The sequence below is a fragment of the Neopelma chrysocephalum genome, unplaced genomic scaffold (genome assembly GCF_003984885.1).
Source record: "Neopelma chrysocephalum unplaced genomic scaffold, ASM398488v2 Primary Assembly neopelma1_182672, whole genome shotgun sequence".
Lineage (NCBI taxonomy): Eukaryota > Metazoa > Chordata > Aves > Passeriformes > Pipridae > Neopelma > Neopelma chrysocephalum.
This window is the reverse complement of record NW_020938058.1, coordinates 27,617-53,093: the sequence shown is the minus strand read 5'-3', so window position 1 is coordinate 53,093 and position 25,477 is coordinate 27,617. Positions and strand designations below refer to the sequence as shown.

Below are 25,477 nucleotides of genomic sequence, written 5' to 3'. Positions count from 1 at the left end.
GGATGGATGGATGAGGGGATGGATGGATGAGGAGATGGATGGCTGGATGATGGATGGATGGGTGGGTGGGTGGGTAGGTGGATGAATGGATGGATGGATGGATAGATAGGTGGATGGGTGGATGGATGAAGAGTTGGCTGGATGGACAGATGGATGGAGACAGAGCTGCCAGGGATGAGGCTTGGAAAGCCCAAGTCTCCATGCTTCAGCCTAAGCCCATAGTTACAACACAACCATGCTGTGCCTCCACTCAGGACTAAACCCAGCCCCTTCTCAAGTCCCACTGAGCCCTGAGAGCACTAATAAACCTCAACAGCCCTGACCAGCCTCACCTGGGGGGGTTTTCAGAGCCTCCCTCTGCCCATGGACCCCTGAGACCTATTTAAGCTCAGTCCAGTGTTTTAGTCCCTGTCTGAGCCCCACTGTCCAGCAGCACCATCCTTCACCTCTGGCATGGCCACATTTTTGTGTGGCCATGGACCTTTGTGATCCAGCTCATGGCCTCACCTCTTGGTTCAGACCTGCTCCATCCCCTTGACTTGGAGTCCTGGTTGAACCTGGTCACCACCAGCTCTGGTGGGCCTGGGGGGAGGTCCCTGGTGCATTACCTCTCTTGGTGCCCCCTCCTTTAGGGAGCAGCTGGCTCTCGCTGTGCCTCGAGTTCGGGTCAGTGAGCTGCTGGCAGCCCTCGCGTCCCAAAACCACCTCAAATCCTCTCCCACTGACCCCTGAACCTTCCCCTGCACACCGTGACCGCCCCGGGTGGGAACACAACCCCAGCCCCCCGAGCCACTCACTGAGGGTGCAGCTTGTAGAGCGTCCCGTCCACGCCGACCGTGACCTTGAGGAAGTCGAGGCCGCGGTTCTCGCGGATCTTGTCCACCACGGCGGCCATGCCGGCCCCGCAGAGCTGCGCCGCCCGCCGCGCCACCACCGTGCACACCTCCTTCACGATGATGCTGTCGTCGCACGTGGACTCCAGCCCCAGGTGCTGCAGGATGGAGCGCACCTGGAGCAGGGCCAGGCAGTCGCTGCGAGGACACGGGGCAGCGTTAGGAGGTGGGGCGGGTGGGAGGTGTGGCTTCCCCTTCCCTGTCTGCGTCCCACAGAGCCCAGAGACTCAGGGCTCGGGTCACAGCGGCTCTGCAGCCCCCCCTCCAACCTCAGCTTTCAGAGCTGGGTGTGGCCCTGGTGTCACATCCTAATCAGGGAGGCTATTTCAGGACAAAGCCATGGAATTGGAGCGTGACACCCATGGAACCCACGGCCCCCTCTGCCCAGGGTAGAGGATAAAGAGGCATCTGTTCTGCCAACCCCAGACAGTCTCCTAGCCTGTCCACACCGGCGCTGCCAGAACCACGTGGATTCTGCTGATTTATCTGCGTGGCACCACCCTGGGTCATCCTGGCTCCAGACTGAGGGTTGGGACTTCCACCAGCCCTGGGAATGCTTCCCCCAAACTCTACCCCTGCTCTGACTGCCAGCTGGTGCTCACCCGCCTGCTGGGCCTCACCTCTCTATCTGGGACAGGAACTTGGTCTCAAAGATCCCTCTGGTCTTCAGCCTCTCCGAGATCCGTCCCCGGAAGAGCAGCCCCCGCTTGGTGAAATCCATCAGGATGTTGCGGACGATCTCCCCCAGGTACATCCCACTGATCATCTTCTCAAACCTGGGAAGGAGAGCATGAGGCTGGACATCAGGATGAGAAGGGACACTGGGGATTCCAGCTCTGCCAGGTGCCTTTGACACAACCCCCTGGAGCAAGCCCAGCAGCACTGGAGCCCCCACTCCGCAGGCAGGGACGAGGGACGAGGCGTATCCCAAAGCCAGCCTCTGCCCTGCTCATCATCCCCGGGATCCACCAAGGGCCAGAACTGTTCCTGGACCCCCAGCCTCAACAGGGGTCCCTTCTAGCCCCCCAAAGCCACCACCCACCTCTGCTTCCCAGGGTTGAGGGACAGCTCATCCACCGCCACGTCGAACTCCGTCCGTACGTCATCCAAGCACCCGCTGTCTCCGAAGGCCCCCCACTCCATGTTCACACACATCCTGCCCTCGTCCCCTTCCACCAGCTCCACGTTCCTCATCTCCTCCATGTAGCAGGCGTTGCTGCCCGTGCCTGTGGAGAGGAGCAGGATAAGAGCCCTGAGACACCTCCTGCACCCCCGGGGCAGCCGAGCTCCCAAAGGCAGTTGAGTCCTCACCGACGATCAGCCCGACTTCACAAAGGGGATCCTCGTACCCACAGGTCATCATGGTGCCAACCGTGTCATTCACCACTGCCACCACGTCCAGGTCGAACTCCTGCAGAGGGATGGGATTGCACGGGTTATTCCTGGAGGACTTGGAATTCCTGCCACCTCTGCTCCCACGGCTGGGAAAGGACTTGTCTGTGAGTGTGGGAGTCATAGAATCCCAGAATGGTTTGGGCTGGAAGGGATTGTAATGCTCATCCGGTTCCACTCCCTGCCATGGGCAGGGACACCTTCCACTAGCCCAGGTTGCTCCAAGCCCCGTCCAGCCTGGCCTTGGACACTTCCAGGGATGGAACAGCCACAGCTTCTCTGGGCAACCTGTGCCAGGGCCTCACCATCCTCACAGAGAGGAATTTCTTCCTAACATCCAATCTAAATCTCTCCTCTTTTAGTTTAAAACTGTTTCCCCTTGTCCTATCACTACCTGTCCTCCATGACCACCCACCTCCACGGACATCCCACGGCCCCAGCCGGCTGCAGGGGGGCTCAGAGCTCAGACCCCTCCGGGTTCAGAGGGGCTGGGTCAGCCCTGCCAGGAGCAGCCCCCGGGCAGGAGCTCTGGGTGGTCTGTGCTGAGGAAAGGAGCTCGTGTCTCCCAAAGCCATGGCCAGACAAGTCTGCTCCAGCCCTGGCCAGGAGCCAGCTCGTGGCTCCAGGGTCTGAAAACCCAACCTCGAGTGATGAGTAAGGGCGGCTGTGAAACTTCCGACACTCATTAGCCCTGAGCTCAGCCCAGTAATTTGTTTTACAGGCCAATTAACGATGCCAAAGAGGGCCGGGATGTGGGAGCAGCCGCCGGCTCCTCCCGGCTCCGTGTCCGCTCACCTCCCTGCGGTGAATCGCCTCCTTCAGCAGCCCCACCACGTCCTCTCCCTCACAGCCCGTCGCCTTGAAGCCCTTTGTCCACTTCAGGAGAATTCCCTGTTGTGGGAAAAGACCCGGCAGTGAATCCCCCGGGATGGCAGGGGGGAGGCACAGCAGGGCACGGGTGCTGCAGGAGGGAGGGGGTTACCTCATCCAGGTTGTTCTGCTGGCAGGGGAAGGAGAAGGTGAACCCGAGCGGGAGCGACACGCCCTTCATTCCCATGTATTCCAGGAAGTCGGAGATGCAGTGGACGATGTGGTCAAAGAGCTGGATGAGCAAAGCCAAAGAAGAAGTTACCATCGCAGCCCCAGCCCGCCCAACCTGCTGGAGATTCCAACCCATTCCAAGCCTGTTGGAATGTTCAAATCCATTTCCAGGACTTTGAACGGAGCTGCACTGTGGGAGGGGAGCAAACCCAAAAAAACCCATTTTTCACCCTCTTCCCCACCCACAACGTGGCCATATCCCTGCAAAACCCCACCTCACGGGCCCTGGGAGGGACAAGGGCCAGCAGGGAGGTACCACCTTCCCCGGGGTGACACAGGAATCTGGTCCCTCTGCAAGAGATCCCCAGAGCCCGTCTGCTGGAGATACTCCCAGTCCCCGAGCGCTGCCCGGAGTGGTTTGCAAAACTCTTTCCAAATAAGACTCCGGAGACGTCTCTCCCTGCTTGTGTTGTGGTTTCCCTATCTGGGAAATGGGGATGATGCTTATCTGCCCTTGTGGAGTGTGTGGGATTCAGGGAGGTTCAGTCATGCCTGGGAATAACACCATTTCTAACCTAAAAACCAGTCTCCAGCTTCCCAGACTCCAAAGCCTTGGGCAGAACTCGCCGCTCTAAGGGCAGGAGAGCACCAGCCTTCCCCACTCCTGCTTTTGCTCCCTGGAAAATCAGCTCCATGCTGAGCCCTGTTCCAGCCACCCCGGGGAAGACACCCCTTTTTCCTCTCCAGCTGCCCATCCTGACCTCCTCTCCTGTGCCCTGCATGATCTCCACGGGGATGGAGTAGATCTTGTTGTGCATCTCCACTCCGCGCCGCTTCCCGTTCCTGACGCGCACCAGCAGCACGCGGAAGTTGGTTCCTCCCAGGTCCAGGGCGAGGAAATCTCCTTTTTCTGCAACCCAAGAGAGGATCATCAGGAGAGATCCCAGCATGGAGCACCCGGAATGTGGCACAGAACAGACCCAAATCTGCCCTGTTCCTGGGAGAGCTGGAAACCGAGATGTGAGTGGGAGCGGAGACCAGGGGCTGCAGGTTGGAACAGGGGGTGCAGGTAGGAAGGTGGAGGAGAGGTTTGCTCCTGACTTGGGGCAATGATGAGGCTTAGAGTCATAAACCCATGGGATAACTTGAGTTGGAAGGACCCACAAGGATCCTTGAAGTCCAGCTCCTGACCCCCCACAGGACCTGCACAGGCTTCAAGCCAAGGTCAGGTGCTCGCCCAAGCCGCAAACAGAACCAGGAGCACAACCCAGGCTGAGGGTGGGGAGAGTCCTGCTTGTGGGGAAAACCACAGCGAGAGCCAGGCTTTGTGTGCAGTCAGGTGCAGAACGTCCCGGAGGCTCCGTGCTCTGCCCAGCATCATCCTGCAGGTTTGTGCCATTCCCACCACAAAGAGGGAACTGGCCATGGCAAAGGATCCAGCCCTTCCTGAGGGTATCAGGAGCAGCAATGCTGGCTCTGAGCAGGACACACATGGGCTTACACACAGGAGACATGCAGGTTTACCCACAGGATAGTCACCTGTCCCGTCTGGAGTGGAGCACACGTAGGTGGGCAGCATTTTCACCGTCGCCTCCTCGTGCGTCTCCTTGCCCAGCCCTTTCTCCATCTCTTTCCTCATCCTTTCCTTCACCTCCAGCAGCTGCTCGTGGCTCAGCTTGAAGGGCTCCAGGATCTTCTGCCGGGCCTTGTGCTGGGCGTCCAGCCTGTAGGCCACGGCCGTCACCATGGCGGCCCCTTTTCCGCTCCCGTCCTCCGAGCGGATGAACCGGATCTCGCAGTCGGGCAGCAGCTTCCGCACCGTCTTGTGGAGGCGTCGGGCAAAGCTGTGGAGGAGGAGGGGGAGGAAACGGGACCTGAGTGTGCCACCACGGGCAGTGACCCTCTGGGGACCCCCAGCATCCAAAGGAGGTGCTCAGGGGGACACTTGGAGACGCTCTGCTTGCGCCGAGCCGCACCCGCTGCCGGCAGGAGTGGATCTGAGCTCCCCCTCCGTGCTCCCCGTCCCTGCCCCCACCAGCTCCCGGACTCACTGTGGGTGTTTCTTGTAGACGGAGCCGTCCACGCCGACGGTGGAGCGCAGCCGATCCACGCCCTTGTTGTCCTTGATGCGGCGCAGGACCGCGGCCAGCGTGGCCCCGCACAGGCTGGCCGAGCGCGTCGACACGATCTGGCAGATGCGCAGCGTGGCCACGCAGTCCTCGTGCGACGGCTCCAGGCCCAGCTTGCTCAGGATCTCGTGGGCTTTCTGCAGCCCTTCCTTCTCCCTGGCGGGGCAAGGAAAGGGTTCACGCCCGGGAACCCGACCTTTGCCGTGTGACAGCCGGGTCTGCGCAGTGGGGTCCGTCCAGGGGTATCAGGGGGTGGGCTGGGACCCAGGACACCACACGGGTCCTACTTACTTCTCAATGGCAGAGACGTATCTGGTCTCAAAGTGGCCGGTAGTGAGCAGGTCTGGTGTGAGCCTTCCCCCAAACAATAGCCCTTCCTTGGTCATCTTCACCAGGATGAGTCTGACCAGCTCTCCCATGTACATCCCACTGATCATCTTCTCAAACCTGTCCACGGGGAGGCACGAGATGGAATCATGGAATGGTTTGGGTTGGAAAAGCCCTCTAAGGTCATCAAATCCAACCATTCCCCCAGCACTGCCAAGGCCACCACTAACCCATGTCCCCAGGTGCCACATCTACATGGCTTTTAAATCCCCCCAGAGATGGTGACACCACCTGGGCAGCCTGTTCCACAGCTGACCACCCTTTCAGAGAAGAAATTTTCCCTAATATCCATCCTAAACCTCCTGCCTCCCCCATAAGATCCCCCCTGAGCCTCCTTTTCTCCAGGCTAAACAATGTGTGTGTTTGGCTGTGTGTGCCACAAGGTGGCCACAGGTTGACCTGAAAACCCGTTGGCAGCCTCCCAGCCCCAAATGGAATCTAGGTAATCCCTTCCCAGAGCAGCTTATCCCATCACTGAGAATATGAAGCCTTGTGGACATGACCATCATTCTGCAAGGAGAACTCGTGGACACCTGAAGGGGATCAGTCTGTTTGCAGAGTCCCCCCAGGCTCCCCCCACACTGCCAGGGGCCATGTGGGGAATGGGAGATCTGTAGGATTGGGATGTGGACATTAGGTGGGGGTGTTTGCCGGGGCTGGCAGATGAGTGCTGGCCAGAAGGGAACAGGAATCAGCACGTTCACGTGAGCGGCTCACGAGGGCAGCGGGTGGGATGGACACCCCCGATTCGTGACACAGCCCCTCCGCGCTCCGGTGGCAGAGGACATGGTGACCCAGTTAGCTGGGATGACCTCCCTGGTCCCAGGAACTCCGGCGCAATGGGAGGACGGACAATGCCGAGCAAACCACGAGCCTGAGCCCAAGCCAAGAATCTGCTCACAATTGTTTGCCAGGGTTGAGCGAGCCCATGTCGATCTCACAGTCGAACTCCGTCCGGATGTCGTTGAGGACACCGTCGTCACCGAAGGCCCCCCACTCCATGTTGATGCACATCCGACCCTCGTCCCCTTCCACCAGGTCGATGTGCCTCATCTCCTCCATGTAGCAGGCGTTGGTTCCAGTACCTGGGCCAAACATGGGGACACAGTGAGCAAGGACACTGCCTTGCCTCCATTCCCATTATCCCTCATTCCCGTTGTCCCTCATTCCCATTACCCCTCATTCCCACTATCCCTCATTCCCACTTGGCCACAGCCCAATGCACCAAAGAAAGCAAAGAGGGAAGCAAACAGACATTGGGCAACGCTGGTTTTCCAACACTGGTATCCCCCTTTTTACTTCTTTTTTTTTTTCTCAAAAGACCCTGAAGCTTTCAAGAAACAGGATCTCCCTCTGGAGTTCCTGGAGGGATGGACCTGCTTGCTCTCACTCACCAACAATGAGGCCAACTTCACAGTTGTGGTCGTCGTAGCCACAGGTCATCATGGTCCCCACGGTGTCGTTCACCACGGCCACGATGTCGATGTCAAAGTCCTGAGATGGTGGAAAGGAGAGAGGATGACCCAACACGGACAAAACAGACTGAAACACCTCCATGGAGCCCAGGAACACTGTCCCAGGGATGCGTGTGCCCCCGTCCCACCGCCCCAGGAGGTGACACACCCGCCCAGCCTCTTACCCCTCTTTTCTTGATGGACTTGCGCAGCATCGACACCACGTCCCTGCCCTCCACGCTGCTGCACTTGAACCCCTTTGTCCACGTCACGAGGATGCTCTGGGGGGAACAGCCAGAGGGAAGGCTCAGAGTGAGACCCCCACCCTGTGGGGCTGCCAGAACAAGAGACACAGGGCCCTGTGGGGGAGCCCCCCCGTTATCAGCTCCCCGGCTGCGCCATCAGCCCTGTTTCCGTGTCAGATAAGGTTTATGGCCGTGAGATAACACAAGACCTGCTCGTTGCTCCCCAGCAGGAGGGAAAGTGGTTCCTGTGACCAGGTTTTATGGAACCCTGGGGCAAAACCTGTTCACAAGTCCACGGAATGCTCCTTGACCCAACTTTGAGGGGTGGGGGGCTTGGAATGCTCCTTGACCTCTCCCTGCAGGGTAGGGGGCTCACAGCCCCCCGTAGCCAGAGGCACCAGGTTTGTCTCCACTGCAGCCACCTGGCCGGGGGCTGAGCTGAGCCTTGGGGGGAGGAAAGGGACTCGGCTGCATTTGGAATCTGCAACACTCCCGGCACAGGCCCCTCGGTGAGGCTGACACCAACCCTGCCTCAGAGATGGGGAAACTGCGGCACGGAGCGACCCAGCCCAGGCAAGGTCAGGGGGACAGACACTTCCTCCCGCAGCTTCTTTATTTTAATTTCCTTTTTTACAGCCCCCATGTCTGCCAGGAGGAAAGTGTTAATGCTCTTCTCCCTCACTGCCCCTGCAGAGTGGCTCAGGCACAGCAGCCTTGCCCCACCGCAGCTCCCGGGGAGGACGTGCTGGATCGCCAGCGCTCCATGGAGCCGCTCTCTTTCCATCCCGCTGCGGAGCCGGGTGAGATAAGGGCAAGGAAAGCATCGCCCTCCCTCCCCGCCACGAGCCAGAGCCCCGCGAGGCGGTGGGTGGCAGGGAAGGGGCCACGTGCCTCACTGGGCTCCGGGATGTTGAGTCTCCCAGCGAGGTCACGGCTCCGGCGGGGCGGGAGCGCCGGCGCGGCTGAGCGGAGCTGACAGCGCCCGGAGGGACCCCCCTCCCCGCCTGCCTGCACGGGGGGATGCGGTGCTCAGCACGTCTGGGTGCCCTGGACTGATGGAGCTCAGCTGCAGACCGGGAAAAGCTGATTTCCATGGAGGAATCCCATGGAAACATCATATCCCCGACCCCCCCAATTCCAGGAGCGCATCCCTCACTCCGTCGGCACCGAGCTCTGCTGGCACAAACAGTGACCCTGGGAACTGCTCAGCACAAGGACCCTGTCAGAGCTCACTGGTGGATAAGAGATGAAAACCCCTCAAGATAAATTAGGTAAAGTCCAGAAAATTCAGAAATCCAGAAGACTCTGGGGAGACCATAGAGCCCCTTCCAGTGCCTAAAGGGGCTCCAAGAGAGCTGAGAGGGACTTGGGACGAGGGCCTGGAGTGACAGGACAAGAGACAATGGCTTCACACTGACAGGGGTGGGATAGATGGGATATTGGGAAGGAATTCCTGGCTGGGAGGGTGGGGAGGCCCTGGCACAGGTTGCCCAGAGAAGCTGTGGCTGCCCCATCCCTGGAAGTGTCCAAGGCCAGGTTGGACGGGGCTTGGAGCAACCTGGGCTAGTGGAAGGTGCCCCTGCCATGGCAGGGGGTGGCACTGGATGGGCTTTGAGGTCCCTTCCAGCCCAAGCCATTCCATGATCCTATGAAAACCTGGCCAAGATGTGTCTAAAAGAGGAGACCGACCACTGCTCACTCTCATCAAGCAGCTTTAAAAAAGACAACCTGGTACCTATCCTTAGAAAACACTGATGTTCCTTTTAACAGGGATTTTATGGAGTGTTTGGGGAAGATGAGAAGCAGCAGAATTATTGGGAAGTGACACCAAGCACTGCATTCCCTGGAGGAATGTTCCCTCCTCTCTGTCCCTGACTGTGCAGACACAGAGCCATTCCACCAGCAAAAAATATTCATAACAAAGAAGGGGCAGTGCTGTTCTTAACCTCCCTTCACTCAGAGCTTGGGAATGGCTTCGAATGAGAGATGAGGCCCTTCAGGAAAGGTCACATGACTCAAAATCAATGAGACTAATCAAAAGCCTGAGCTAAATTGTTGTGGGACCCCCGGCGAGAGCTCAGCCCATCCCACCACAGCCCCTCACCCACCTCATCCAGCTTGGTCTGGTGACACGGGAAGGAGAAGGTGAACCCAAGGGGGAGTTTCTTGTCTTTGATGTTCAGCTTGTCCAGGAAGTTGGCCAAACACTCAGCAATGTGGTCGAAAAGCTGGAAAAAGGGTAAAGAGTGAGACCTGCCAGGGCTGCCCACGCCGAGGGGATGAGTTGGAGCTGTGCCCACCCCCCTGCCCGCCCTCACCCATCCCCACGCTGGCCGTCAGGAATTCTTGTTCCTGGCACAGGATCCACTGGGCTCCTGTGGAGCTCCTGCTGGACCGGGGGGGGATGCCCAGCCCTGCTCCCACCCCAGGACACATCCAGGGGTCCCGGGGTGACCCCGGGGATGGGGGGGGTTGGAGGTGCCCACCTGCACCCCACTGCCACGCATGAGCTCCTCGGGGATGGCGTAGATCTGGTTCTCCATCTCCACCTTCTGCAGCCCGTTGTCCGACACCTTCACCCGCAGCACACGGAAGTTGGTGCCACCGAGGTCCAGTGCCAGGAAATCCCCGTCCTCTGCGGGACCAGGACAAGGAAAACCAGTAAGCTTGGAGGGTCCTCGCCCTGCCAGAGCCCCGAGTTAACCAGCCACCTCCCAGGTATGAGGATATGGTCTGATTTTTAAATATATTTCATTATTTTAATCATTATTATAATGTTTGGTGTTTTATCAGAGCTGTGGCCTGACCCTCCTCTGCACCCCTGACACCCCCACAGCTGATGGGGGATCAAGGCACTGCCATTGAGCTGGATATGGATGTCCTGGGGAGGATAAATCCCACCAGCTCCAGCCAGAAACCCAACAGCGATCTCCAGGAAGAGGAGCTCCAGCCTCAGGCTCCATAAGGAAAAAGGCAGCAGAGCCATTCCCGACCCTACTGATGCTTGGTGGAAGCTCCTAAACCTCCCTCCCAAGGGGTTAAACCCTGTGAGCAGCTGTGGAAACACCAGAGCTTGGCTAAACTTTCAATATCTGGGAATGTCCCTCCTACCGAGCTCCCTGCCCTGCCCCAGGAATCCAGCGTGCTCCTGGCACCTCGGGAAGGTGGAAGCAGGAAACCAGGGAGGGAGAAACTCCAAAAGACCTTCGGGGGCTCATTGCTGCCTTCCCCGGGGGGAGCTGGAACGTGGCTCCTCCGAGGGGAGCCCCAAGGGCGAGCCCAGGGTCTCCCCTCCTGTTTGTTTTCAAGGCAGCTCGCCGGGCTGGGGACCCGGGCTGCGGGAAAAGCGCCCAGCTGGCTGTTTTAGTGGGGAGAGGGCTGGGGAAAGCCCTCTATCAGCACTGTCGGAGTCCTGAATGCATTAAATGTGCTGTGCTGGCTCCCCCGGGCCGATCCCGGCGCCCGGGGGCCGCTTTGTGCCGGCCGGGGCTGCTACAAAGGGGCCACAGTTGGGACAAAACCCGGGGGTTATTAGTATGCACACGCCAGCGGGGCCGCCGGCATCTCCAGTGACTCCAGCTGAAAAGGCAGCTCCGGGGCTCCAGCGGGCCTGGCGCCTTTCCTGGGGTCACCCTCCGAGGGCCCAGGGCGAGGGAACGGGGCACGGGACCCACTGCGAGCTGGAGCGGCTTTAGAGAGGTGGAAAAGGGCCATGGAAAGCTGCCCCTGGAGCTCCGAGGAGAAGAGGAATGAGAGGGCTCAGGGGTCACGGGCAGCTCCAGCAGGGTCAGAGCTGTGGATGGAGAACGTGGAGGATGGGGGAGCACTGGGGGTCAGCACTGCACCCCAAGGAACAGAACAACACCCAAGGGGTCAGAACAACGTCCCAGAGGGGTCAGAAAAACGTCCCAGAGGGGTCAGAACATCACCCAGGGGGGCCAGTGCAGCACCCAGGGGGTCAGAACATCACCCAGGGGGTCAGTGCAGCACCCAGGGGCTCAGCCCATCACACATCCCCAGGGTGACACAGGGCAGTGGGGGCCCAGCTCGTGGTGACACCAGCCCGTGCCCAGCCCCCAGCACAGGCCACGGTCCCCTCAGCCCAGGTGACACCCCAGAATGGGCTGGCCAATGGAATAAGGAGGTGCCAAGGCTATCACACCATTATCTTAACAAGAGCTGAAGTTCAGCGAGTCCCTGCACAGGTTCTGGCCAAGCCTCAGTTATCTCTGGGGCCCCACAGCCCCTGCAGGAGCCAATAACCCCAGACCACTCCAAACCTGGACCTTGTCAGAGCTTTGCAGCTCCTCCCTCCTCAGCCAGCGCCCCTGACACAGCTCTGAGAGGCAGCGTGGCCAGAATTCGGGGCTGGAGGAGGACACGGGGCTGTGGGAGCACCGAGCTGGGGCAGCCAGACCCTGCACACCCCTTCCTCCTCCTCCCCTTGACCCTTTGCAGGGATGAGGTTTAAACCAGTTTGGCAGCTCCTTTCGCAGCCTGTCTGCCAGCCACAGGGCATTCATGGCCACGGTGGCTCTTCACACAGAAAACACACCAGGAAAACCTTGGAGAAGCTCCTGGCTGTCCCACTGTCCTTGGTGAGGCCACCACAGGGACCCCCCTCAGCCACAGATGGGCAGAGCTGGACGTGATGCCTGGCTGGGCACCACTGGCATTGTGTTCTGCCCTACACACAGGTCACGCTGTGCTCCTGCTCCCCTTGCCATTGGCACTGATGCCGCTCCGCTCGTTGGCAGAGCATGGAAAGCACCTCAGGGGGCTGATAAATATGCCAGGGATAAGGGCACTGCAGCCAAGAGGGTCACAGGTTGCTCAACTCCTTGGAGATAATGCAGGGAACCCAGGAGGCTCACAAAAAAAGGGCTAAGGAGCCTGGGTGGGGCCATCCTGCCCTCCTGCCCACCCCTCACACACTCGGTGCTTCAGCCAAGCCACACGAGGGGCTCGTGGCCCCTGGAGCCGTGTGGGACCAGCTCTGCCCTGCCCTCACCAGTGGGACCCACACACCACCCCCATCCCCCTCACACTGCTCAGCACCCACCAGAGGGGCACGAGCAGCCTGGGGCCGAGGGATGAGGTCAAGGGGTGGGGTCCCAGGGGGATCAGCTTTGCAGGAGGAAAGAGGCAGCAAAATCTCCCTTGGAAGAACGGCAGCCGTGCAGCTGAGGGATGGGCTCCGGGACCAGCACCAGGCCCCAGTCCCACGGCCCCTGATAAGGTATCAGGGGTGGTGCTGAGCCCACAAGCCAAACAGGGAGGGCAAACATGGAGCCCTGATTCCAGGGGCTGCTTGCTCCTGGCAAACCACCCAAGGGTGAGAGTTGAGTGCCTGGGAAAACCCCTGTGCTCCCGTGGGGCAGAGGAGGTGGCCGGGGGAGAGGAGCAGCGTGTGTGGGATCATGTCCCAGCACCTCAGAGGTTGGTCACCCCAGAACCCCCACCCCCAGTGGAACCACAACCTTCCAGTGACTGCAGTTCCACTGCGTAGAAACCCTTGGTCAAACTGGGGAAATAAAAATTAGGAGGAAGAGAAAAAGTTGGAGCAGGTCCAGGCTCTGCTGCCCAGGGGAGATGCAGGAGAAGGTTGAGGCACTGACCTCAGCACTTCCCACTGCCACCCCTCACCAGCCCTACCCTCCTGCCGGATAGTTCACGGAATCATGGAATGGTTTGGGTTGAAAGGGACTTTAAAGACCAGCCAGTTCCACCCCCTTGCTCTTCCACTAGCCCAGGTTGCTCCAAGCCCCATCCAACCTGGCCTTGGACACTTCCAGGGATGAGGCAGCCACAGCCTCCTTGGGAAAGCTTGCTGGAAATTCAGTAAATCCCCAACCACGAGACTTTGGGCATAAAAACAGTGGTTTTTTTCCAAGCCTTTCAAGCCCATAGGCCAGAGGAGCTGGTTTGCCTGCAGAGGCAGCTGGCTATCAGCAGGAGCTGAGCCCACTGGCCAAGGGAAAGGTGCTGCCAAGAGCCACCCTTCAGATTTCCAGGGATTAGACTCCCAAATCCTGCAGCGTCCTCCTGAAACCTCCAGGCTGGGGTTATCAGCTGCTGGAGCTTAACAGAGGATGCACCACAAGATCCTTGTGTCAACATCAGCGTGGAGGAGGAAATGTGGTGACACCAGCAAAGCCTGGAAAAAGCAGGAATGGAGCAGGGAGGAAGGTGGTGGTTGCCCTGAGCAGGGAGAGCCCTCAGGAGAGTCACTGGGGATCCAAGGAGAAGCTTATTTAGGATATGCTTCCCCACCACCTCAGTGCCAGCATGGCACGGCGGCATTCCAGTGGGTGCCGGAGCCCAGCAAAGCAAGAAAAGTTGTTACTGGGAGAGTTTCTGCTTCCAAAGCAGAATTCCCCCCTCTTATCACACACCATGGGAACAGGAAAGCCTCCAAGAGCTGGGAGCCAGGGCTGTGTTTTGGCTTAACCTGCAGATGTGACCTTGTATTTCCATAAGCGCCTCTCATCCGCCTGGATCCCGGCAGTGGGATCTGGCTGTGCCTTCCAGGGGGTGGAATCCCACAGCAGAGATATGGGGGCTGCAGCAGGAGGCAGGGAAGGACAGGGATGTGTGGCAGGAGGACGGTGAGGAGCCCCATGGCACTGGCATTTAGGAGCAGGCCTGGAGCAGAGGAAAAGCCTGTCCTGGAAGTGGGAGCAGCTGCTGGCACCTGGAGCAGGTGGGAGCAGGACTTGGTGCCCAGCCCAAGTCAGACTTTGCCCAGGAGCTTCGAAAAAAAAGGGAAGAAGGAAGGACATGGCCCTGGACGTTGAGCTCCTCTTGAGCTGTTGCCACACCATCTGTGCCAGGGATTTGGCACGTGTGCACCTTCCAGCCTCCCCTCCGAAACCCAAGAGCAGAGACACTGGTGCTGCTCACAGCCTGGATCCAGCTGGAGCTGGACAGGGAACTCCAGCTCTTGGCTCCAAAACCCTCCTGTTTCCCAGCCCCCCTGGGCAGCTGCAGCTCCGTGACTGCCCCAGCACCCTCTCCAGTGATATGTTCCATGCTGCCGTTCCCCCTTCTCCCCGCCCCGGGTGAGAAATGTCAGCTGGGGCACTGATGCAGGGCAGGATGCCAAGGACCTGTCCCGGAGGGGCACGGGGAGGGATCGCTCCTTTCCCAGCAGGGTCAGGGTGCTGGGAGCACTGGCACGCCCTCCACCAGCACCCAGCACCTTCAGCTGCTCCAGTTCCCGTGCCCAGGGGCGGCTCCTGGCCGTCCCTGTAATTACAAATATTCTCCAACATTTAAATAGATTGGAATCTCGATCCTGGGGCAGGGAGCCAGGTCCAGCTCCCAGGTGTAGGTGCATGGAGGGGGCTGAGCACAGGGGATGCTCTGGGTGCCCAGATGCTTCAGGGGTTGAAGGAGCTCGCAAGGAAGGTGGACATAGACTTTTAGCAGGGGGTGTACTGAGAGAACAAGGTGTAAGAGTTTTAAACTAAAGAAGGTGGGATTTAGATGGGATATTGGGAAGAAATTCTTCTCTGTGAGGGTGGGGAGGCCCTGGCACAGATTGCCCAGAGAAGCTGTGGCTGCCCCTGGATCCCTGGAAGTGTCCAAGGCCAGGTTGGACAGGGCTTGGAGCAACCTGGGCTCGTGGAAGGTGTCCCTGTCCTTGGCAGGGGGTGGAATGAGACGATCTTTAAGGTCCCTTCCCACCCAAACCATTCCACCCCAGATGCCACCACCCACCCCAGACCTCACTGAGACATCACCAGCAAACACCCAACACTGCCCAGTGATCCAGAGACCTCCAGTCACCACCTACAACTCCCTGACAGGAGGGGGGAGTCGGGGGGGGCTCAGGCTCTGCTCCCAGGGAACAAGGGACAGGACAAGAGGAAACGGCCTCAAGCTGTGCCAGGGGAGGTTTAAGTTGGATATCGGGGAAAGTTTCTGCATGGAAAGGGTTCTCCAGCCCCGGCACAGCTGCCCAGGGCAGGGGTGGAGTCCCCATCCCTGGGGGGATTTAACAGCCATGTGGGACATGGGTTAGTGCTGGCCTAGGCAGCACTGGGGGAACGGTTGGATTTGATGACCTTAGAGGGCTTTTGCAACCCAAACCATTCCATGAGTCTGTGATTCTGTGATTTCACAACTCTAGCACTTCTGTCCTTGCCTCCAGAGAGCAGTCACGAGTTTTTTTGGCTCTGTCCCTCTTTGTCCACCTCTCCTCCTGGTGACCAGCAGCCTCTGCCCCTGTGGTTTCTCAGACCCCCATGGAGGTGCCAACACTGGAGCAACCCCAGCTCCGAGCAACTCCATCCAACAGGACTGACCCTCCCGGGGCCTCGTCCTGGGCTGCTGCCATCCCAGATGTGGAGCCAGGGCAGCTCCAGCTGCTGAGGGCTCCGTCCCTCCTTCCCTTCAGCAGCCAGGAGCACTCCACCAGCTCGGAGCACTTGGTGGGTCCTGGGTGCATTGATGGGCAAGGGGTGATGCTGCAGGGATGGAGATCAGCTCCTTCCCAGAACACCGAGCTGGGAGAGGCAACAAGGAACTTTCCCCTCTGGATGCCGGAGGAGGTGGTTTTTTGGGCTGAAAGGGACAAGCTGGGGATGTGGCTGTCCAGAGCGTGCCTTGGGCATGGGAAGTGGGCAGAAAGGCCCATTGTGAGGAGCCTGCAGAGCCCCTGCTCCTGCCGGCCCTGGTGGCTCTCAGACAGCGCTGGCAGCGCTGCCGCCTCACTGCTCATGAAATCTGATGAGCCGGACCCGTGACTGTCTCTGTCCTGCCAGCAAGGGCACACCAGGGCAGCTTCCCACCCTCCCTCCCTCCAGCGGGAACTGGGAGCCCCTCCAGTGCCAGCAGAGGGGGAATGAGGCCTGTCCCCTGCTCAGCCGGAGCAGGAGGAAGCCCCCAGGACCAGCAGAGAAGGTGGCTATGGTGCCATCCCTGTTTGGGCAGTGCCATGAGGATGGGTGGTTCCTGCCCTCCCTCTGCTCTCCCGGGAGCATCTCCCCTCCCACGGTACCTGTCCCATCCGGGGTGGACCTGACAAAGGTGGGCAGCATCTTCACGGAGGCGGTGGGGTTGGTCTCTGCCCCCAGCCCCTTCTCCATCTCCTTCTCAAAACGTTGGGACACCTCCAGGAGGGTCTCATCGGAGAGCCGCATGTGGTACAGGTACTTGTCGACCTGAAAGGGGGAGATAAAGCCCAAAGGTCAGGTGGGGACATGGGCACAGGGGCGCAACCTCCAGGACACGCTCAGGACAGTGGCCAGCCCCTCTCCTGGGGGTGACAGAAGGAGCAGGGCGGGAGCAGGTCATGACCCATCCCAGGGCGCAGGACGTGGCACCAGTGGCACATCACCGACACAGCACTGCTGGAACAGCTCATCCCAGGAATCACCCACCACTGCTACTCTCCCCAACCATCCAGGGCTACTCTCCAAGGAGCTGCCCCCCTTCCCAGACCGCTTGGGAATGCCAAACCCTGAGCTGCACCTGATGCTCCACAGCATCTTCCCGCTCAGTCACCCACAGACACCCAAACAGGTTGCTACAGAAGCAGGAATTCAAACTCAGGAGTGAGTCAGGAGGTCAGGGATGGAGGTTTTCAGGTGTGGAGCCCTTCCCACGCCACGGCACCAACGCGCCTTGACCTTGACCCCCAGGGAGGAATCCACTGCCCCGTCATTTCTCTGCAGCTGAGATCACCCCAAGAGCCAAGAACTACTCAACCCCCTTGAGCAAACCACGCTGTGTGACACAAGTGGGTGCTGCTGTGACACAAGTGGGTGCCACGGCCAGAGAGGCAAGAAATCCACCCCCTGCTCCTGGAAATAGTTATACCCTTGAGCTGGGGATATGCAGAAGCCCAGCTCCTTCCATAAATGGCATCAAAGCATCTTGCCTTCCCCAAGAAAGGCATGGAAAGATTCCTCCCTGGCCCTGACCGTGCGTGTCCGTGCGGCCGGGCCGGAGCAGGGAACGGGAGAGGCGGACACTGCCCGCTCCCAAACGATGCCCTGCTTCAATTAGCTTCACTTAAAATTAATTAAAGGGCAGCTGCAAGCCCTGAGAAGTCAAGAGGAAAACTCCACCCCGCGCGCTCACCTGTCTGCAGGCACGTACGGCGGGGCAGCGGAAGCGGGCTCGGGTTGTGCTTTATGGGGCTGCGCTGGAGGAAATGGGCATTTTGTGGGCGACTAATTGCACCCGCCCCAGCGTGACCTCGCTCACAGACCCCGGGCTGCACAACACAGCCCTGCTGTGGTTTGGGCTGCCTGTGTTTCAGGCTCAGGATGCTCCAGCGCATCCCTTTTTTCCCCACCCGCAGCTCTGTTGGAAATCTGGGAACTGAGATCCCAGCGGCAAGGTCTGAGCATGGAGGGAGGTCAGGGGATGGAGGAAGGTCAGGGGATGGAGGGAGGTCAGGGGATGGAGGGAGGCCTGGCCCAGCACATTCCAGGAGAGATGCTTCATCCCCAGGGCAGCAGCATCCTTACTGGTGTGAAGGGCAAAACCTCCTCCTCCTCACTTCTCCTGGTGTTTTCAGCTCTTTCCCAGCAATTGGGAGCTGGGAGACCCGGCAGACAGGAGGGAAAGGCCAGGAAGAAGGAAACCTGGAGGTTTCCCGGTGCCAGCTGTTTACCAGCCTCTCCTTATCCACCCCAGCAGCAGGAAAGTCAAACACTCCTCCCTCCCCTCTTATTTGCTTTCACCTGCTGAAAATTCCCTGCCATGTACCGAGGCTCTGGTTACTGGCACCAGTAACCTCCAGTTAACTGGTTAACTGGTCACTCTTGCCCTACTGCCCCAGCTCACCTCCACTCTCTCCTTTCCTCTCCCAGCTCCAGGAGCTGGAGCTCACTTCTGTGCCAGCCCCAGGGTAGGAAACCTGCCCCCGAGCTGCGCCAAGGGTTACCCGAGGGTTATCCCAGCAGTTATCCCGGGGGTTATCCCAACACCATCAACCCGGGAGAGACAGTCCAACCCCAATTCTTAGGGGTAAGCTGGAGAGAGAGTTATGCTGGGAGAGAGATCATTATCCCAGGAGATACAGACAGTGTTATCCCAGCTCATGGAGACCTTCCCCAAAGTCCTCAGGAGCCACTGACCTGCCCTCGGCACAGCAAGGACCCCAACCAGCCTCATCCCTGCCCAGCAGCCTCTGGTGCTTGTGGGGTCCTGGTGGCACCACTGGGAGTGGGGATGGGGTCCCACTGAGGGGTCCCCATCCCAGCAGTGGGGTCCCAGCGAGGTGTCCCCATCACAGGGGTGGGTTCCCAGAGGGGTGTCCCCATCCTGATGGAGGGGTCCCAACAAGGTGCCCCCATCCCAGCAGTAGAGTCCCAGTGAGGAGTCCCCATCCCAGCAGTTGGCTGCCACACCACAGACCTCACCCTTGCCCAAACTGGTGTTTCTCCCCCATCTGTCACTCTGCTGCTTTTCCCCCTGCCAGGGAAGGTCTCATCCCAGGGAAGTTGGGAGCTTTGGGAGCTCAGGTGCTCCTCAGCAGTGAAGATGCTGCAGTGCACAACCCACCACCCCCAAATCACAGCACAGGGACACCACCCAGAGGTTTCACCTTCTTCCCCCAGGACAGGCACTGCTCAGCACGTCCCCCATGTCCTCCAGGCTCCAGTGTACCTAGAATAACCTCAGCCTGAGGAACAGGATGACCTTCCTCTAATCTCCAAAGCCCTCTAAGACCTGGATCATCTTCTCCCAACGTAGACATTGCCCCACTTGGCAGTTAAGGCAGGTCAGGACACCCTGCAGGACAGCTCCTTCCCCAGCGAGACCACCTTGGGCTGTGCCTGGCCCCCACCAAGGAAGAGCCATGGCCACCGTCATTCCCAAAGATTCCCAGCCCCATGTCCTGCTTTGTTATTCCAAGCACCCCTCAAATCGTTGCAAGGATGGGATAAAACAGGGGGAGTTCAGCCTGCAGCACCAGAGCCACAGCATCTTTCAAAACAAAAACACCCTCTCAGTTGTTTATTGTTTTTGAAGCTCATGGAACAGTTTGGGTTGGATTGCCAATTCCAAACAAATAAAGTCACTAGGTTAGGATCCAGGACAGGGCAATTGAATTTCTGGAAAGCTTTCAGCCTGACTAATAGTGTTTCCTGAAGGAAATCTAAACAAACTGAAGGCAGAGGGAAGGGATGGAGGCTGGGAGGTGCTGGGTGTGCTCCAGCCCAGGACATTGTGTTGAAGCACCGGATCACGGAGCTGCTGCTCTGTAACGAGCTCGATGCCACATTTTGGGACCAAAACCCAGCGAATCCCTATCTCCTGGCTCAGGGCTGTCTCCAAGGCTCAGCTCGTTTCCAGGCCAGATGCTGGAGAAGTCGCCCATCCCAGCTGCACAGACACCCCAGGAAAGGTCTGCCCGTCCTGCAGCTGAAGAAACCTCGAGTTGCCCAATTTTTGTTGCTGTGTGAGCTGAGCTGAGCCGAGCTGAGCTGAGCCAAGGTGAGCTTAAAGCAACCCAACAATCAGCTTTGGCTTTGGAAACTCACAGCTCTGGTAGCAGCATCGTGGCTGGATGGTGTTTTACACATCAAGACTCCTCTTAATCAGGTGCTGGACCCCAAGGGGTCTGTGCTGTGGAAATATTAATTAGTCTGTGAATAACTTAATTCCAATTCAATGCCACTATCCATGGAAAGGAGCAGGCAGTGTTCAGCCTGGAGAAGGGAAGACTCGGGGGAGAACTTAGAGCATCTTCCTGTGCCTAAAGAGGCCCAAGAAAGCTGAGAGGGACTTGGACAAGGGCCTGGAATGACAGGACAAGAGACAATGGCTTCACATTGACAAAGGGTGGGATAGATGGGATATCGGGAAGGAATTCCTGGCTGGAGGGTGGGGAGGCCCTGGCACAGGTTCCCCAGAGAAGCTGTGGCTGCCCCATCCCTGGAAGTGTCCAAGGCCAGGCTGGACGGGGCTTGGAGCAACCTGGGCTAGTGGAAGGTGTCCCTGCCCATGGCAAGGGGTGGCACTGGATGGGCTTCAAGGTTTCTTCCAACCCAAACCATTCCATGATTCTCTAAATTCCTTGGTTTACTTGTTGTTTACTTTACATGGGTGCTGGGGGGGGCCCAGGGGGGCCCAGGGGGAGCCAGGGCAGGATTGCTGTGGGTGATGATGGAAATGCGGCGTGACGGCGCTTCCGGCACCGCGCAACCATTTCCTGCCCCGCCAGTGTCCCCGAGAAGGGGAAGAGCCCGGGGAGGTTTGTTCTCATGCAATAAGGTCTCTGGTACATCTTTCCCGTTAATGATCCCAGGCTCCAGGAAGGGGAAGCTGCTTGCTTTTAGTTTTAATTTTACTCTGAATTCTTTCCCAAAGGCACGTGCCTGCCAAGAGCCGGAGCGGGAGCACGTGTGCCCAACCCCCGGCACCTCCCCGCTGGATTTGTCAGCTGGATGTGCCTCACTCAGGCAGAGTCTTAAGTAAAAGCAGAACACTGGGAGAAGTTGGCTGGTTTATGGACTGAATTCTTTTCCTTTTTGGCAGCAAAGCCAAACATTTGTCGTGTGTGAGAACAATGGAGTGGCGTTCAAGTTTGGGGAAGGCTGGAGAACCTCAAACCCACCGTGTGTGCTGTCAATCCTCCCTCCAGGGACATTTTTCCTGGGAATTATCTTTTCTTTAAATTACTTCCCTCCCTGTCACAGTTTTTAACTTAAAACATGCTGTTTTGCAGGAACCCCTGAAGTTTTAGGGAATGCTGACTCCCTCTGTGCTTCTCTGAGCAGGGGATGCTGTGTGAGCACCAGCTGTGCTCCCATCCCGGATCTGCGGTGGGATGTGATGAATCCGGGGAAACCGAGGCAGAGGGAGCAGCAGAGGCTGCAGGGTGAAGGCGTCCAGCGCTGGGCAGGGTTTGTTCCCTGCCCCAGGACAGACCCTGTGCCACGTCCTCGGTCCCTGCCCTCTGCACACCAGCGCTGCCCATCCCTGCCCCGGGTTTCCCACCCCGGGTGACTCAGCGCAGGGAACTGGCTCGTCCCCTTCCCCGGGTTCCCGTGGGTGACACAGGGGTGATGCTGGGCTGCACCCACCCTCCCCCAGCCCTGACCCCAATGGCACCCACGTCCTTCGGCTTCTCCGCGCCGCATCCAGCCCCACGTGCCCTCCCCACCAGGGCCGAGCCTCGGATGACACACGCCCGGAGTCATCTCGAGCTGAGTGAGTCAGATGTTTCCTGCTCGGCCGGTTCCTCCCATCCTCACCCTCACCCCCGGGCCGGCAGCTGAATCCCCGCCGGAGGAGGAGCCGGGCACCCCCGCCGAGGAAGTCACGCGGTGGAGCATCCGCCGACCCGTTCTTGGGTGACCCCACTGCTCCACAGCCCCACAAAAACCCACTTGAACCAGGAAAACACTCTGGTTTCCCGCTCTGGACTTGGAGACACCCAACTGCTCCCGGCTCCCACCGGCCCTCGAGGCACCTCCCTGCCCGCACGTCCTGCTCCTCCCCTGTTTTAAACCCCGAAGGTCTCCAGGGCAGGGATCAGAGCAGCATTCCGCTCGGATGCTGGATGGGAAGGCCTTGCTGGTGCCAAGAATCCCCCTTTGGTTGCTGGGAGCATCCCACTGTGGAGGGAAAACTGAGGCTGGGCAGTTCTGGTGAGGGAGGGAGGAGTGAGGGGACACCAGGCAACTTCCCAAAGGTGCGAAGTCCTGACACCGACCTTGGCAGCCTTAAGGGAAGTTGTTAAGTTGGTTTTCCAGGAATTTGCCATGGGTGCCGCTCCCACAGCCACAGAGGCAGCCAGGGAGGAATCAGCTGGATAAAACTAATCCCTTGGCAAAGGAAAAATAAAATTAAAAAAAAAAAAAAAAAAAAAACAACCCAAAAACAAAACAAAAAACCCAAAAACAAAACAAGGAAAACCTGCCCCTGCTTGGAAACAGCCACAAATCCAGGAAAATTAACCCCATTGCCAGTGTTTCCCTCTTTTGAAGGAGGGATGAGGAATAGGAGACGCTCGACTCCCACTCCTGTTGCATGACAGGATGAGGTTGAGGGACCAGGAAGCCCAGTGTGAGCCGGCACATCCCAAGGGAACGCGGTTCAGCAGCGGCAAACTTTCAAGCCGGGATCTCAAAGGACGCTGCTGAGGTTAATTAAAGTTTGCACAATCCCTTGGGGGTTAGATAAGTCCAGACAACCCACTTTCCAGCCAGGAAAAGGGCAGGAGGTGTTGGGGATGTAGGTAACATCCCCCCAGGGTGGGCAGGGGAGCAGGTAAAGCTGCTCCGTGGCAAGAACGGGAAGAAAAATCCTATTATTGAGGCTATTTTCAAGGCCTTGAGCAGGACACAAACCACAGATGTTGGAAAAGGCACTTTCTTCCCCCAGTCGAGCCCCTTTTTTGCCTGATCCAAAGGGAAAACACATCCTAGGCTTCCACCCGCAATTTTTCCCCCAAATATAGTCTCAAATTCTGGGTTTGATAAAAAGACCCAACCAAATAAATCGCAGCTTTCCAAGAATTTCACCCCCTACAACTCCCTGTGCTGGGGAACCCCCACCTTGCCTGGGAAGATTTATAAATCAGGAATACTTTGTACGTCCCTGGTGGAAGCAGCCAGGTTGGACAGCTGGCTGCTCCCCCCTCTGCCCTCTCCCTGAGCCGAGCTGAGCTCCGTGCTCCCTCCCAGCTTTGCCTCACCGGGAGGATTCACAGGAATTTGTTTAAAAATATCCCAGAGAAATCCAGTTGTGGAGGCGGCTGGGAGGGCAGCGCTGTCTCCCACAGCATCCCGAGCTCACACCGGCGGCTCCTGGATGGTTTTTTCCTCCCTCCCATCTCAACAACCGTTTTGGAGCCGGGAGGGAAGTGAAGCCGGTCCCCCAGGCTCTGCACACCCTTTTCTCGCTGGGTAACGAAGCCGAATTCCTTCGTCCAAGCCCTCCCTCTCCATTATTCCCAGTTCCCGATAAGGAAGGCGTGAGCAGCCTGGAGCCGGGAGCCGGGCTCTGCCGCTGGCCTATTTCTGCCGTCGGGTTACACAATCCCTTCCCGTGGATTTGGCTGTTGCACAACCCCGGGGCCACTGGCGAGCAGAGGGAGAAGCCGAGCCCATATTTCCTTAAGGATAGTTTTGCGTTGGGAAGTTTTCCCTGCACTTTGTTTAGGTTGGGGTTGGTTTTTTTTAATGTTCTGCCTTGTTTTCCTTCCTATTCAGCGCCCACGAAGGGCCAACGTGGCGAGTTTCACTTCCCCCGGTGGCGTCTCCAGGGTTATCCGAGGGCTCTCTAAGCATTTTCCTCCTTTTTTTATGGCAACATTTGCAAATCCCGACCCCCTCACACTCAAATCAGCAAATCCTGACCACTTCCCGACCTCAGGAATCACAGCCGAAGCCCTCTCTGCCCTATTCCCAGATGTCCCAAATGCCGGTGGAGCCCTGCGGGAAGAGCCCGACCCTCAGCACACTCTCCCGTCCAGCATTTTTTTCCAGGAATAATTTATTAAGCCCAGTCTAAGCGCTGTCCTGGCCAGACAAAGGCCGGCTACCCCGCGAGCCATAGGAGAGCAGGAACACTTGCGCTTTTCCAGTGCCTGAGCTCGGGAATTGGGGGTGACGAACACTCCGTGAACTCTCCGTGCATCCCAACGGGACGCTGCCGCTCGGGGTTGCGGTCTGGGAACAGGCTCGGGGAGTTCGGGCCCCCAAAATTAAGGGTTCAAGACCCCGAGATGAAGGGATGGGGAGGCAGGAAGGGGTTTTCCATCGCTGTCAGTGCAGGGATGGGGGGCACACACGCGGTCCGGCGCGGGGGGCACAGCGCGGGCGAGGGGACCCGAGGTGCCAACGCCACCGCCGGGCTCGTGCCCCGGGCTGACCCCGCTCGCCGCGGGGGCCTCGGCTCGGAGCTCGGCACGGGGCGGAGCGGGGGCAGCGGCTCCGGGGATGCTCCGCGGCCGCTCCGCGCGGGCGGGAAGCGGCGACACGTGCTGCGAGCGGCGGCCGCGGGGGTCGCGGCTCCGGCGGGGGAGAGGCACAGAGATCCCCCCCCTTCTCCTCCTCCTCCTCCTCCTCCTCCTCCTCCTCCTGCTGCTGCTGCTCTCCCCCTCCTCCCCCTGCGCCCGCCCGGCCACGCGGGGTCCCGCAGCCGAGCACGTACCGCACGCGGCCCCGGCCGGGCAGCGCCGGGGCCTCCGCCCGCCCCCCCGGCCCGCTGCGCCCCGGTTCCCCTTCGCTCCCGAGCCCCTGTGCCTCCTCTTCCCCTTTTTAATGCTTTTGTCTTTTTTCCCTTTTTCCTTTTTTCTTTTTTTTTCCCGTTTACTTTTTTTGTTAACTTTTCCCTCCTTCTTTTCCCTCCTTTTACTCTTTTCCTCTCCTTTTCCCCTTTTTCCCTTTTTTCCTTTTTTCTTCTTTCCTCCCACCTTTCCCCTCCTTTCTTTTCTTTTCTTTTTTTTTTTTAACTTTTCCCCCCTCTCCTTTCCCCTTCATTCTTTTTCCTCTTCCCCTTTTTTCCCTTCTCCCTTTTTTCTCCCTTCTCTTTTCCTTTTTCCTTTTCCCTTTTCACTCCCCCCGTCTCTTTCCCTCCTTCCTTTTTTTTTTAACAACTTTTCCCTACCCTTTTTTCAACTTTTCTTTCCTTTCTTTCCCCCTCTCTCCCCCTTTCTCCCTTTTTTCCCCCCTTTCCCTTCTCCTCCCTTTTCCCTTTCCACTTTTCCCTTTTCGCCTTTAGCCCCTCTCCATTTTTTCCCTCGCTTTTCCCCCCTCCCCATCCTCTCCCCCTCCTCAGCTCCCCGCGCTTCGCCCCGCGCCCCGCTCACCTTCTGCGCCTGGTCATGGTTGAGCTCGGTGAAGAAGTATGCGAGGAGGTGGGATGCGATCATGGCGGGCGCGGAGGGTGCGGAGCGGAGGTGCGGAGCGGCCCCGGCAGCCGCGCGCTCCCCGCGCCAATGGGGCTCATTGAGGAGCTTCCCC

At 58.8% G+C, this 25,477-nt stretch overlaps 1 protein-coding gene across 1 annotated transcript; it reads right to left on the bottom strand.

Moving 5' to 3' along the window:
* Positions 1-778: 778 nt before the first annotated feature.
* Positions 779-25,386, bottom strand: LOC113962563 (hexokinase-2-like). Its single transcript, XM_027673324.1, has 17 exons — positions 25,324-25,386; positions 16,546-16,708; positions 10,028-10,176; positions 9,650-9,769; positions 7,482-7,577; positions 7,237-7,336; positions 6,744-6,927; positions 5,747-5,902; positions 5,378-5,611; positions 4,866-5,170; positions 4,088-4,236; positions 3,268-3,387; positions 3,081-3,176; positions 2,205-2,304; positions 1,936-2,119; positions 1,514-1,669; positions 779-1,031 (listed from the first exon to the last, which is right to left on the bottom strand). The coding sequence occupies exons 1-17, from the start codon at positions 25,384-25,386 to the stop codon at positions 794-796; spliced, it is 2,613 nt and encodes an 870-aa protein (XP_027529125.1). The 3' UTR covers positions 779-793.
* Positions 25,387-25,477: the final 91 nt, after the last annotated feature.